Genomic DNA, 12,878 nt, shown 5'->3' on the forward strand with positions numbered 1-12,878 from the left:
CTCAGCGTTAGCTGATCGCACGCCGACCTCTTGGCCCACGAAGCGTTGTTGGGTCGCCTGGGCCGCGCGCCGGATGGTGCCTAGAGCTCGGCGTGACTCCCCACTGCGCCGAAGTTAGGCCTATGGCGTTGGCTGACACGACGCTGACATACTGGGCCCCATGCGCCAGCCCTGGAGTCGTCGGTGACATGGCAAGGACTCGGTGTCGTGTCAGTCGACGCCGACCTTCATACCTCGGTGTGATTTCCTAAGACGCTTAAAATGGTCTATTTGTAGCAAAAGTTTTGGCAGGGGTCTTTTTGTAAAAAAAGTTTTAAAAAGGGACCAAAATGTAAAAATTTCACCACCAAGGGCCTCCGTGGTTCTATTCTGTCGCCTGCCTCCCTCCCATCCCTTTTGTTTTTTCTTTGAATCACTACCAAGGGCCATTGGATTCGATTTCAACGCCTGAGAATCTGAGATGCCACGGAAGTCACAGCGTCTAGCAAGTCACTGAATCTGGGTCCCAGGTACTAGTACTCCTACTTACCTACCTCACCAACTCAAATCATTCGACTAACGTCACGTTCGCTTGGCTTATTTGGCTTATAAACCGCACTTTTTTAACCAATGAATAATATTTTTCTCTCACACTAAATCAGTCAACAGTACTTTCAGCCATGGCTTATCAGCCAAACAAACCCAAACAAATAGGGCGTTTGGCTAGCGCTACAGGTAAATACAAGACCTATTTCACGTTTGAGTAGCGTTACAGGTAAAGGGTTCAATACATATTTTTGGTCTTCTCCAACAACAGGACCCAAAGGAGAACATTTTCTACAAATGAGTATTCAGGAGAGAAAATACTTATATTTGGGTTTGTGAGTCTGCTGCAACACAAAATGCGTCTCGCATATAGGTAATCTATTGGAGACCGAAACAGTACCATCCAATACCTATTTTGGGTTTGGGTACCCATACAGGTAAGCCGTTGGAGACAGTCTAACCCTCCTGAAAATAGGTGTACTAAGACTGTCTCCAACAATAATAACCTAAACACAACACCCATTCTCTAGTTTGGGTCATGCACAGGTAAAAGGATCCGCACCCAAAATTTAACTTCTCCAACAGCCAACGCAAATCAGCCCTCTTCTTCTTCGGTCTCTCTGCCGCCCACCCATCTCCTTCCCCTTTCGCTCGTCGCCATGGCGTTGGCCAACGCCCCCGTCGCCATGCGCGAGCAGCTCACGGCGGTGCTACCATCCTCTACCTTAGCCACCTCATCCTCCCTCCTATCCCCGCATCGCCTCCACCGATCCACTCACTGCTTGCCCGCAACTCACCAGCCTGGGCGCGGCATTACGCCACCACACCACCCCCTCCCTACCGCAGCAGCCATGGCCAAGCAGCCGCCGCCCACCTCCACCTCCACCTCGGCCTCCGACCCCTCGCCGCTACCCACCACCACCACCCCCGGGGCCTCGGCCTCCTAGGCTCGCTCTCCTCCTCCGCATGCTCCCTCCTCGCCACAGCGGGCTGCTCCCCGATCACCACGCTGGTGGCTGCCATCTTTGTGCTCGCGCTCTTCATGTACGGCGAGGACGTCCGCACCATCGCCGAGCTCTCCATCGATGACTACCTCTACCCGGACGCCGACCTCTACAACGTGCAGCCGCGTCCTTCACCGCTGCCAAGTTCCTCGCGCCGGTGGCTGCGAGATCCGGCGGCGAGAGGGCGCCCCCGCTCCTCACTGGCGCCTCGTCCTCCTCCTTTGCTAGGACCCTACGCCGAGGCGGGGCGCACCACCCGTGCCTGCGCACCGCGTTCGCCGTCTCTCCCCTTCCGGTCAGCTGCAGGCGGATCCGGTCGATTGGGCGTGGTGGTTGAAAGATCCTTGTTTGGTTTTAGTAATTAAGTGACAACCTAGGTGGACTAATTGTGTTTATGTGAGATACACAGGTGAATAGTCCACATGTACATGTGTGTGAGCAACATATGCCATGAAGGTGAAAATGGCTTGGAAATGTTGCAAAGCTCACACATGTGATGATGAAGGAGCTTAAATGCACATGAGACATGACATTGAGTCATGTGATCAAGATGGAGAAGATCAAGACAAGACTTGGCTTGATGGACCGGTTGCAAGCGTGAAGGGCAAGTCGAAGGCTTTGGAGTGATGGACCGCGTGGTGGTGAAGCTTGAGCAAGACTTGGTGCCGATGGACGATGGCAATGGTGAAGAGCAAGTAAAGTCAAGATCGATGAACCAATATGATCACGTGATGATATGAAGTGGATCATATCATTGTTGATCGTGTTGGTGCATGTGTTGCATCGACATTGGAGGAGATGGAATGGAATGCGCAAGGCAAAGGTATAACCTAGGGTATTTCATTTCACCGGTCATAGGTGTGTAGAGAAGTATATGATCGGGTTTAGGATAGATGGCCGTACTATCAAGAGGGGCAAACTTGTTTGCATATCGGTTATCTAGTGCCACTCGAGTGATCTAACTTTGCATCATCGCTAGGATCGAGTGGCGTGGCAAGTTGAGTGGCTAACATCCTTTAGGAAATGATTGTGAAAAGCTAACACACATACACATGGTGTTGTACACTTGGTGGTATTAGCACATTTACAAAGGAGGTGGTGTTTGCAGGGTTGAGATGGGTTTGGGTCCCTCTGGGATTCGGCGCTTTCGGAAAAATGGAATGCCTATTTTCTATTGCGCTGGATGCAAATTCTTGTGGTTGGCACATTGGAGCAAGGGTGAAGAAGTTAGAAGTGAAAACGAGTTGATCGCGAAGACGCTGGCGTCGGTCAACTGACCAGACGCTAGGTCTGAAAGCACCGGACCCTGGCAGCGTGCGTCCGGTCAAACTAACGGGTCTGCACAGTACCGAGGATATTGCACCGGACGCTGGTCTGTGTCCGGTCAAGGTGGACCGGACGCGTCCGATCGAAGAAATACGCCTCGGGGAGCTTACTGGAAACGACCGGACGCTGGGGCTTCAGCGTCCGATCAGTTTTATCGATGCGTCCGGTCAGGTCAAGTGACCGTTGGAATCAGGACACGTGGCCATCTGCGAGCGATCGGACGCTGAGGTCCAGCATCCGGTCAACACGACCGGAGCGTCCGGTCGGCACGATTTTTGCCTAGTGAAGGGGTAACGGCTAGTTTAGCCCTTGGGGCTATAAATAGAAGTGGCCTTCGGCCATGGCTGGTGCTGAGCACCTCAAGGGACTTAGTGTCCATGCTTGTAAGTGCTTGGAAGCCCTCCATCACACATATACTTGATAGTGATCATTTGATTGTGTGAGTGAGTGATTCTAGTGCGATTGTATCGTGAGATTGCATCGAGTGGCACTAGGTGATCGAGTTGCAAGCCGGTGGTGCTTGTTACTCTTGGAGGTTGCCACCTCCTAGACGGCTTGGTGGTGGTCTCTGTCGAAGCCCGCAAGAAGCTTGTGCGGTGGTCCGGAGAAGTGCTTGTGAGGGGGCATTGTGCTCGCCCCGCAGGAGCCGCGAAGAGCAACTCTAGTAAAACGTGTCATTGAGCTACCCTCACTCAAGGGGTAGGTTCTTGCGGCGCCCAACGTGCGGGCTTAGCGGGTGATGCTAATTAGCCGCCGAACCACCAAGTGAGCGGTCGACACAACGGGGACTAGCGTGTTGGCAAACACGTGAACCTCGGGAGAAAAATCATCGTGTCAACCTTGTTCTTCCCGTTGGTTTGCATCCCCATTACACAAGCTTGCAATTACTTTTATACATATTAAGCTTGTGTAGTTGCTCTTGTAATTAGATAGCTTGTGTAGCTTGCTAATTACCTTCTTGCTTGTGTAGCATAGAAGTAGCTCCCTTGCGTGGCTAATTTGGTTTTAGTAACCTTGTTAGTCATATTGCTTAGTTTGTGTAGCTAAGTATTTGCGCTCTCTAATTAGGCATTGGTTGCCTTGTTATTGAGCATTGCTAGCGAGCTTAGTTGGCTTTGTGCTTTTGCTTACTAGCATGTGTAGGAGCTCTCTTGTTACTTAAAGTACTAGTGGCATATGTTTGTGTAACCTTGCTCCTAGAATTATTTAGGAGAGCTCTAGCTAGCCCGGCATCTTAGTTGCATAATTAGTATCTTTGCAAGGTACTAGTAAACATATATAGAGGGGTGTAGTCTTGGCTAGACCGATAATTTTAATTCCGCACTTGTTTCGGTTAGCCAACGTAATTAAGTTTCAAAAAAGACTATTCACCCCCCTCTAGTCGCCGTCTCGACTCTTCAGCGGCGCCCCTTTCCCGGCGGATCCAAACTCGACGTCCGCACAGATGGCCCCCACGCGCGGTGGCGTCCTCTCCCCACCGGCGCTAGAGATTTGGGTTCGAGGAGAGAGGCGACGCTTACTTGGGTCGTGCATCCCGTCCCACCTAAAATAGGTCCCTCGTTTGGACCACGTTTTCCACCAATAAAGCAACCTGGAGTAGGCATTTTAGGCATGCCGTGATGCATGAGTTGTTGAAGACAGTCTAATGGTGCAGTTTTTGATTAATTAATTAATTAATGCACGTACGCAGCGAGTTCACTATATTATTAATTAATGTCATTATTTTTTGTCGAAAGCTAAAGCTAATTAATGCACGTACGCAACACGCGCACCACGAGTAATATTATCAATTACTGTCATTGTTTTTGTCGAAATATAAAAACATCCTAAGTTTGACTAAATATATTGAAAAATATTGCCATGAATGTATATATTTCATGATGAATCTTTTTATATAAATTTGAATTTATAACAATCAATACTCTTCTAAGAGATTTGATAAACATATAATTATCTGATTTAAAATAAAGCTAGAATAATATATCTTTTCGGGCAGAGAGTAGCTTGTGCTCCAAATGGAAAAGAGGGAAAAGAAAAGTTAAACTAAGGTCGAAGATGTGCTGTTTTTTCTGTTAAATTGGGTCAAGATGTGATGTCAGTAGCGGAGCCTGAAATTCTTAGGAGCCCTAACGATTTTCACTATGTAGAAATATTTACCTAAAAAATATTTTTTTGCGACAAGTACCTAAAAAATATAGTGCTTCTCTTGATATGGATTTAAAATTTTTCTTTGCACTTTCACCAACGAGCCCGGGTGACCGCCCGAGATCGCAAGGCGATGGCCGCCTATGTGTGATGTCTCGAACGAATTGAGTGTAACTCGGCTGGTCTGATTTTTTTATGATAGTCAATTCATCTAGACATCTAGGTTTAAGTTCTTGATTTGATATGAGTGTTTATATCTTTTTTTTTGAATTTTTTCAGAATTTAACGTCATGACATGCTCTTCAACAGCAAGGTATTTATAATAACTTTGTCAATCTTGAGATTTATCAGTTTAGTATTTTAGATATATGATCGAGACGTGATTCCTCGATGATCCTATCGTCCTTGTATTTCATTTTAAAATAAAATAGAAAAAAACGAGATGAGGTCGATCACCGGGCACCTCCAGTGTACTGCAAAAGCGAACCGAGGGAGAAGCGAACCGAGGGAGAAGCAAACCGAGAAGGCTACGGTTCGACTGCTCGTTGTCAGAAGTAAAATCGAACCCAACTCAAGCGTCGAACCGTGCCGTGGCTGTCCAATAAAAAAATCTTTGTATAGGACAGATCATTGATGGTATTGCCTGTGAAACCTCATCAGCCAGGGTCACTTCCAATTTATTTATTTATTGTTTCTTTGGAGCAACCACCGACGCGACACTGCAGCTCTCCCAAACCGAACTCTAGCATTCTCCATTCATCACACCTCCAAACACGATCCCAAGCATGGCCTTCAAGCCTACACTTCCGATGCATGCGGGAGGCGGCCGCCGCCATCTCTCCCTGCTGCTGCGTCTCGCCGCTGCCTGCTACCTCCTCCTCCTGCCGCTGTCCCGCGGATCGTCGTCGTCGTCGTCGGTGGTGACGCACCTGCCGGGATTCGACGGCCCTCTGCCCTTCTACCTGGAGACCGGATACGTGGGCGTGGACGACGACACCAGGACGGAGCTCTTCTACTACTTCGTGGAGTCGGAGCGGAGCCCGCGCACGGACCCCGTCCTCCTGTGGCTCACCGGCGGGCCACGCTGCACTGTTTTCAGCGGCCTCGCCTTTGAAGTAGGTTAGTTCCATCCATAGCGATCTTCTGGCCGTTAAATTAAATGCTATAACGCCTCGTGTGAATATGTCGAGCTGTCGGCTAATGGTTTTTGGGCTTGATAAGCCGGTTGATGCCCCCCCCCCCCCCCACCCCCCCCCCCCCCCCCCCCCCCCCCCCACCCCTACTACTACTAGGTAGTTTTTCATGTTGTATATGTAGATGTTAAAAAGGCTTAAGAATATATATCCAATTGTGTCATCTTCTTGCACAGGTCCTATAAAATTTGTGTTGGCACCTTATACGCCTCACCAAAGCAATCTGCCGCAGTTGGTCTACAACCCATATTCATGGACACAGGTGATGTACATCAATTCATAGTCCTGAAAAAACTCTCTTCCTAAAGCCTCATTTCAATTCAGTTTGCGCCTTGTTGACGGTTTCAGATGGCAAGTATTCTCTTCGTGGATTCCCCTGTTGGCTCTGGTTTCTCGTATGCGCGGGATCCCAAAGGCTACGATGTAGGAGACTACTCATCGTCTTTGCAAATCGTCACATTCCTGAAGCAGGTGAAAATAAGCATAGTTGGTCTCTTACAGCCCTGATGATGAAGTGTTTCGATGGAAGAACCGTGTACCTCAATTACTTGCCAACTTCTGTACGGTTATTATGTAGTGGTTCATCGATCATCCGCAGTATCTTTCGAATATTTTCTACATTGGTGGGGATTCGTATGCTGGAAAGGTGGTTCCACTTATTGCGCAGTATATTTCAGAAGGTAAACTACTGAATGCTCCACGTACCTCAAGTCCTCAAGATACACGAAAAAGCGCAAATAATTTCACAATTTAACTGGCATCCTGCTACCCAATGATATTCTAATTTTCAGTAAACATGATTGGTATGCTACCCTTTTCTTTATTCATTTTCGAATACCATTCTGAAATTTTGTTCAAAGGAAACTCCTCTTTTAGAAATGTATAAAAAGGTCTGCTTTCCCTTACAAATCATAAAGCTGACTCTTGAATTTTATTACACTATGCTTCAGGAATTGAGGAAAGGCAGCAGCCTCGCATCAATCTCAAGGCATGTTTTTTTCTCTGGCCTTCAAACAATTTAAATGGAGAAAAAGAAAAAGGAGTAAAAATAGTGTGAGATCATGTGTCTAGTTCTTTGTTGTGCTTATACAATTATTTACAATTTCACAGGGCTATCTAGTTGGCAATCCTGTAACAGACTCTAGGTTTGATGAAAACTTCGTGATTCCAGCTTCTCATGGCTTTGGAATCATATCTGATCAGCTATACGAGGTACGTAATTCCACATCCACACATGTTGACCAAGTCCAACGTAATCTTTGTGTAGAATGTTTCCATTTTCCTTTTACAAAGGCTGCAGTGGAGCATTGCAAAGGAGATTATGTAAACCCTGCAAACAAATTGTGCGCTGAGGGTGCTGCTCACTATTAACAATGTAAGAAAGATACATGTGCTCTGACCTGTTTTTATTTCTTTTCATCATGTAATGTAACCAATGCCGCCTTCTAATTTCACTGCAGCTCCTTTCTGAAATCCCAAAAGCACATATCCTGTACGATGTATGTCCTGTAGCCACGCCAAAACCCAAATATAATGGTGATTCAAGAAGGGTTCTATCAGAAGAATCTATACAGCTAAATGAGCCGCCGGATCGTCCTAAACTTCATTGTTTTGTAAGTTGGTCTCTACAACTGCATGTGCTCTGATGATGTGATGTGACCCTCTCCGTTCTTCTAGCAAGAATTCATCTGAAATTGCAGACATATGGTTACTACCTGGCTTACTATTGGATGAACAACGATACTACCAGGGATGCTCTTGGGATCAAGGAGGTATTTCTTTTCTTTTCTTTGAAACGGAAGGAGGTACTTCTTTTCAGATTGTACTCCTGAATATGTTCTTGTCATAAAACTGCTTCTGCTAAGCAGACTCTAAAGTCAAGTATTATAATATATCTTAATTTTTGAAACTGGGCCTGTGGTTAATGATTCTCTAGGACGCATAATCGGACATTTTTTGTACTAATGGCTTTAATAATGATGCAAATATTTACGTCAAAAAAATAATGATGCAAATATGACGATCTTGAAAAGGGGACAGTTGGCGAATGGATAAGGTGCATCAAAGGGCTTCCTTACGCAAATGACCTCCCAAGCAGCATCAAGTACCATTTAAACCTCACGACCAGAGGTTACCGTGCGCTTGTGTACAGGTGAGCATCCAAGAATTCAGAACAGTTCTTTCTAGCTGAGCCTCAGCCTGGGCATGAACCTTCTTCCATGTCATGCCATTGCGATCTTTGTGGGTGCAGTGGAGACCATGACCTTATGGTACCGTTCCTCGGCACGCAAGCGTGGATAAGATCACTGAATTTCTCCATAGTTGATGACTGGAGAGCGTGGCACCTCAAGGGCCAGGCTGCTGGGTTAAGTCATCTAACTCCCTTCTTCTTTTCTCTTACATACACTGACGTGTACAGGGGGTTTAGTTCACCTGCTGAATATACAAATGTTTGCCAAATAAAAACTGTATTACAATCCAATCGTCTGGAATCCGCTCTCTGACAGGGACATCACTTGCATTTTTTTTTCTTTAATTATCCTGTTCAGGTTTACGATAACATACGCCAACAATTTGACCTTTGCGACAGTGAAGGTAGCTATGTCCCTAATCCCTATCAGATTTTTTTGTCGATAGCTCACGCACGTTTTCACGATTGGATCAGGTAATCAGACGTAACCTAATGCGTTGTTGCTTGTGCAGGGTGGCGGTCATACTACTCCAGAATACCAGCCTGAAGAAAGTTTTGCGATGGCTCAAAGGTGGCTGGACGGTGAGCCTCTCTGAGACATCTGTTTTGCCCTCAACTCCCAAGTACCCAACGATGGTCAGTGCTACGCAATCTCAACAGCATTGTTTTATCTGGCAAATCCTCCTGTGTACTGAACTTCACCCAAATGGGTGTGTATGATTCTTAGACTCGTTTTCTTATTATTATAACAAAACGTATGTCTCCTACGCTTTCAAGAGAAAAAAATCATTCTGTATGTTTGCCTCTCTACTCGTCCGTTAGTTAGGCTGAATTCACAATGTGGACGACTGCAGTCAGAATCTCAGAACCATCTACAGTGATTGTTCACTAATTATTGGCATTGGATATAAGCTCGCATAAGCCATAAACAATGGGTAAGCAAGTAAATAAAGAGGAATAAACTATCAGATCCTATGTTGTACTTGTACATAAGACGCTTCACACATCATTTTCATGCAGTGCCTCCGATGGTATTGAGGTCTCTAAGCAGAAGAATAGCATGTTCCTAAACAAGTACTAGTAGCAAAGAGAAAAAAACTCGCATGTCAGCATGTGGAATGGAGACAAATAATCCTCCAAATATCTGCATTATAAACCGAGACACAAGATAAAAGGATATATTGCAGATAACTATCATAGAGGTTCAGCCGTTCAGGACATAAGAACCCTACTGAATGCAACAGAGAATTCAGTGGAGCTAACTTACTGCTTTATACATACTAGCACGACATTCTCGTCACATTCATGAATAGTAGCAAACTACTAAGCCTGGAATAAACAACTTCGAAGAATACCACCCTGCTACTGGTAGCTACACCACAAACCTACAGTCTGCGACGCTTCAGCATTGTTGTCTTCATTGTGATATGATGGTGTCATCAAATCATCCAACATTAGGCTGTCCAAAATATTTCCAGATTATCCTGTAGAGAACATAGCAGGCTTAAGCAACTTGTGGATAATAGTCAAATAAGCAATCTGTTAGTTATTAAAAAGTAGCAAGGTTTAATTCAGTTGGGCAGGATTACTGAAAGAAAACTTTGAAGTAACAGATTTATCTTAATTTCATAAGCGATTGACGAAACTGTGCAAAAAAATTAACAAAATTTCAAGCACCCTTATTGAATCATTCAGAGAATCAGAGGTGGCAAAACAGTGGACAATATCCTAAAAGAATCCGCCAAATTCTTGTACACAAATGGTTCTTGTTAATTAGATATTCATGGTAGCAAAGGGTCAGACAAGCTAATATTGCAGGTGAACTGTGCACCATGACTTTCATGAAATCCAGCACACAGGACCATAAAATTTGTCAGCAACACAAAGGCATAGTTCAAGTATGTGGTATAATAAGAAAAAGAAAACTAAGCATGTACAAAAAAAAAGGTCCCTGAAGAACTATACCCTGCTTGGCAGGGCTTATTTCTTAGCTTTTCACAGACAAAGCAGAAGCTGTGACAAACAACATGATTCTGCAGCAGCTTATCAATAACCAGACTAGGAATTAACTGAATAATCAAAATACACTTTTCACCAGCTTCTATAAAAGAAAATTCTGCACAATTACAAGTTGTGCCAAACAAGGCCTATACTACAGTACACTCTCTTTACATAACTAAGCATCAAAATTACCAACTACCCCTTGCCACTGGCAAACAAGTTGTTTGCTACAAGAAAATTTGTAATTATAATCAGCATTCACAATAGGACAAAAACTTGAAAGATTTAACCACAAGATTTCAACATTTCTCACAAGAATATTTCATTGCAGTATAGCAAAGTTCATGCTTAACAAATATATTAGGGGCACTTGCAAAAATTGCAATTGATTCTTGAAAAAAACATGAACAGAAGTAATAATAGGACAATGTTTCAGTTATAGCTGAATGTACCATGGAATCTCAAGGAGCAGGACTCTTGTTGAGCTTGAGCGATTTAACATGTTCACAAAACCGCCGATGTTTCTCTTGCACTTCAGCTATCGCCTTTTCAGCAGCCTCTGCATTCTTTGCTAGAAGGTATTTCTCAATCTGAACAAACCACTGCCCCAATGTCATATTCTCCAATCTGTGTCTTCCTTTGCTCTCCCCCACATGGCCTTTCTCACCACTGGTACCAGTAGCTTCCCTCTTGTCATTCTTTGACCCAGGTGACACTTTTTCCCTCAATTCCTGATCTAATTCAGTTTCCCCTCCCTTGCTCAAATTCTTCACCTCCTCTTCTTCCACACCACCATTGTCAGCAGGAGCATGCTGAGCATTGACCCTCCCCTCTATTGCCCTCTCTGTCAATGTCGCATCCTCCTCCACATCCACCATCTTCTCATCCACCACGGATGCCTTTGAGTTTCCATCCAACTTGTCATCCTCAGCTGCCACCTTATCCTCTTCAGAACAATCATTCACAGCCAACACCCTCAATGGACTCCCCACTCGTTCTCTGCCATCAGCCATATCCTTTTCTTCTTGCTCATTTTCATCGTTCTCAACAATTGCATCCTCAGCCTGCTTCTTTGTACTTGCCCTCGTAGCCCTTCCGCGGCCTCGGCCTCGGCCTCCTCTGCCCCTCTTTGCTCGTCCTCTCCCAGCCGCCGGCACCACCTCACCCTTGCCCTCGGCGGCTGTCCCTTCCTGATCTCTGGCCACAGCTACCTCACCCTCCTCTTCCTCCTCCTCGGGAGTAACACCCGTACCATTCCTTGCACTTGCCCTTGGAACCCGTCCTCGCCCCCTTCCGGTCCTCACCACTTCCCCCTCGTCGTTTTCGCACCCCAACACCTCACCTCTTCTTGCAGCAGCTCTCGCTGACCTCGTGTTTTGCGGCTGTGGCGGAAGGACGAACGTCACTGCAGCCTTCCTTGACCTGCCACGGCTCGGTATTGCCGCTTCCTCCTCTTCATCTTCCGCTTCCGTCTCCACTCCAGCGGGCTCAACGGCCTTCTTCAGCCCGCCTCGGCGAGACGGGAGTGCAGCTTCCTCCTCCACTTCATTCCCAGCTTCGGGGGCTTCCGCCGCACCGGCCTTCTTCCGCCCGCCTCGGCGAGTCGGGAGTGCAGCTTCCTCCTCCACTTCATTCCCAGCTTCGGGGGCTTCCGCCGCACCAGCCTTCTTCCGCCCGCCTCGGCGAGTCGGGAGTGCAGCTTCCTCCTCCACTTCATTCCCAGCTTCAGGGGCTTCCGCCGCACCGGCCTTCCTCCGTCCGGCCCTGCGAGAAACCGCGGGGCCCTGTTCCTCCGCCTCCGCCTCCGCCGCCGCCGCCGCGTTGCGCGCGGAACGCCTAGTCGCGGCGGGGCCCGGTCCCGGGCCTGCATCGGTCGATATGGAGACGGCGAGCACGGTGGTCTCCCCGATCTTGATGAGGTCCCCGTCGGAGAGCGGAGCGGGGATAGTGGCCACGAGAGGCGTAACGTTGAGGAGGGTGCCGTTGGAGGAGCCTAGATCGGTGACGGCCCACCGGGCCGCAGGCGGCGGGAGGAACTCGACGGAGAGATGCCTCTGCGACGCGCCCGCGTCGCCCACGGAGAGGTGGTTGCCCTTGGCAACGCGGCCGACACGGAGCGCCGCGGCGCCGGCGCGGCGCTGCAGGGTCTTCCCCTCGCAGGGGCCCTTCTTCACTAGGAGCGTGAGCACAGGCGGCGGATCCGCCATCGAGGGGGCTCGGGGGTCGGAGCTCGGGGAAGAGGGAAGCGAAAAGGATTTTAAATTTTTGGGCAGAGTTGGGGGGGAAGAGTGCCGGCCGCATCTGTGGAGTCGGGGGCTCGGGGTAGTCTTCTTGTATGTCTCGCGTCCGCGCGGTACGGGCGTGCGGCAGCCGGAATTTTTTTTTTATTTTTATCACTTTTTTAAACTAATTTTAAATCTAACACTGTTTTATTTTTTTCTTCCAAAATTAATACTTTTGGCCGCACCTATTGTCATGGCGCGGTGAAACGAA

General features: G+C 47.3%; 1 protein-coding gene and 1 pseudogene across 1 annotated transcript; one reads left to right on the forward strand and one right to left on the reverse strand.

Annotated features, from left to right (window-relative positions):
* The first annotated feature begins 5,668 nt into the window (after positions 1 to 5,668).
* LOC136475697 (serine carboxypeptidase-like 2) lies at positions 5,669 to 9,219 on the forward strand (annotated as a pseudogene).
* Positions 9,220 to 9,572: 353 nt separating this feature from the next.
* Positions 9,573 to 12,673, reverse strand: LOC136475705 (uncharacterized). The gene is made up of 2 exons (XM_066473302.1): positions 10,838 to 12,673; positions 9,573 to 9,868 (listed from the first exon to the last, which is right to left on the reverse strand). Exon 1 carries the CDS (start codon positions 12,590 to 12,592, stop codon positions 10,847 to 10,849), a length of 1,746 nt encoding a protein of 581 aa, XP_066329399.1. The 5' UTR covers positions 12,593 to 12,673; the 3' UTR covers positions 9,573 to 9,868; positions 10,838 to 10,846.
* Between the last annotated feature and the right edge of the window lie 205 nt (positions 12,674 to 12,878).

This window comes from Miscanthus floridulus, chromosome 1, assembly GCF_019320115.1.
Source record: "Miscanthus floridulus cultivar M001 chromosome 1, ASM1932011v1, whole genome shotgun sequence".
In the NCBI taxonomy this organism is placed as follows: Eukaryota; Viridiplantae; Streptophyta; class Magnoliopsida; order Poales; family Poaceae; genus Miscanthus; species Miscanthus floridulus.

Coding starts and splice junctions, on each gene's coding strand:
- LOC136475705 (XM_066473302.1), bottom strand. CDS start 12,592: ATGGCGGATCCGCCGCCTGTGCTCACGCTCCTAGTGAAGAAGGGCCCC.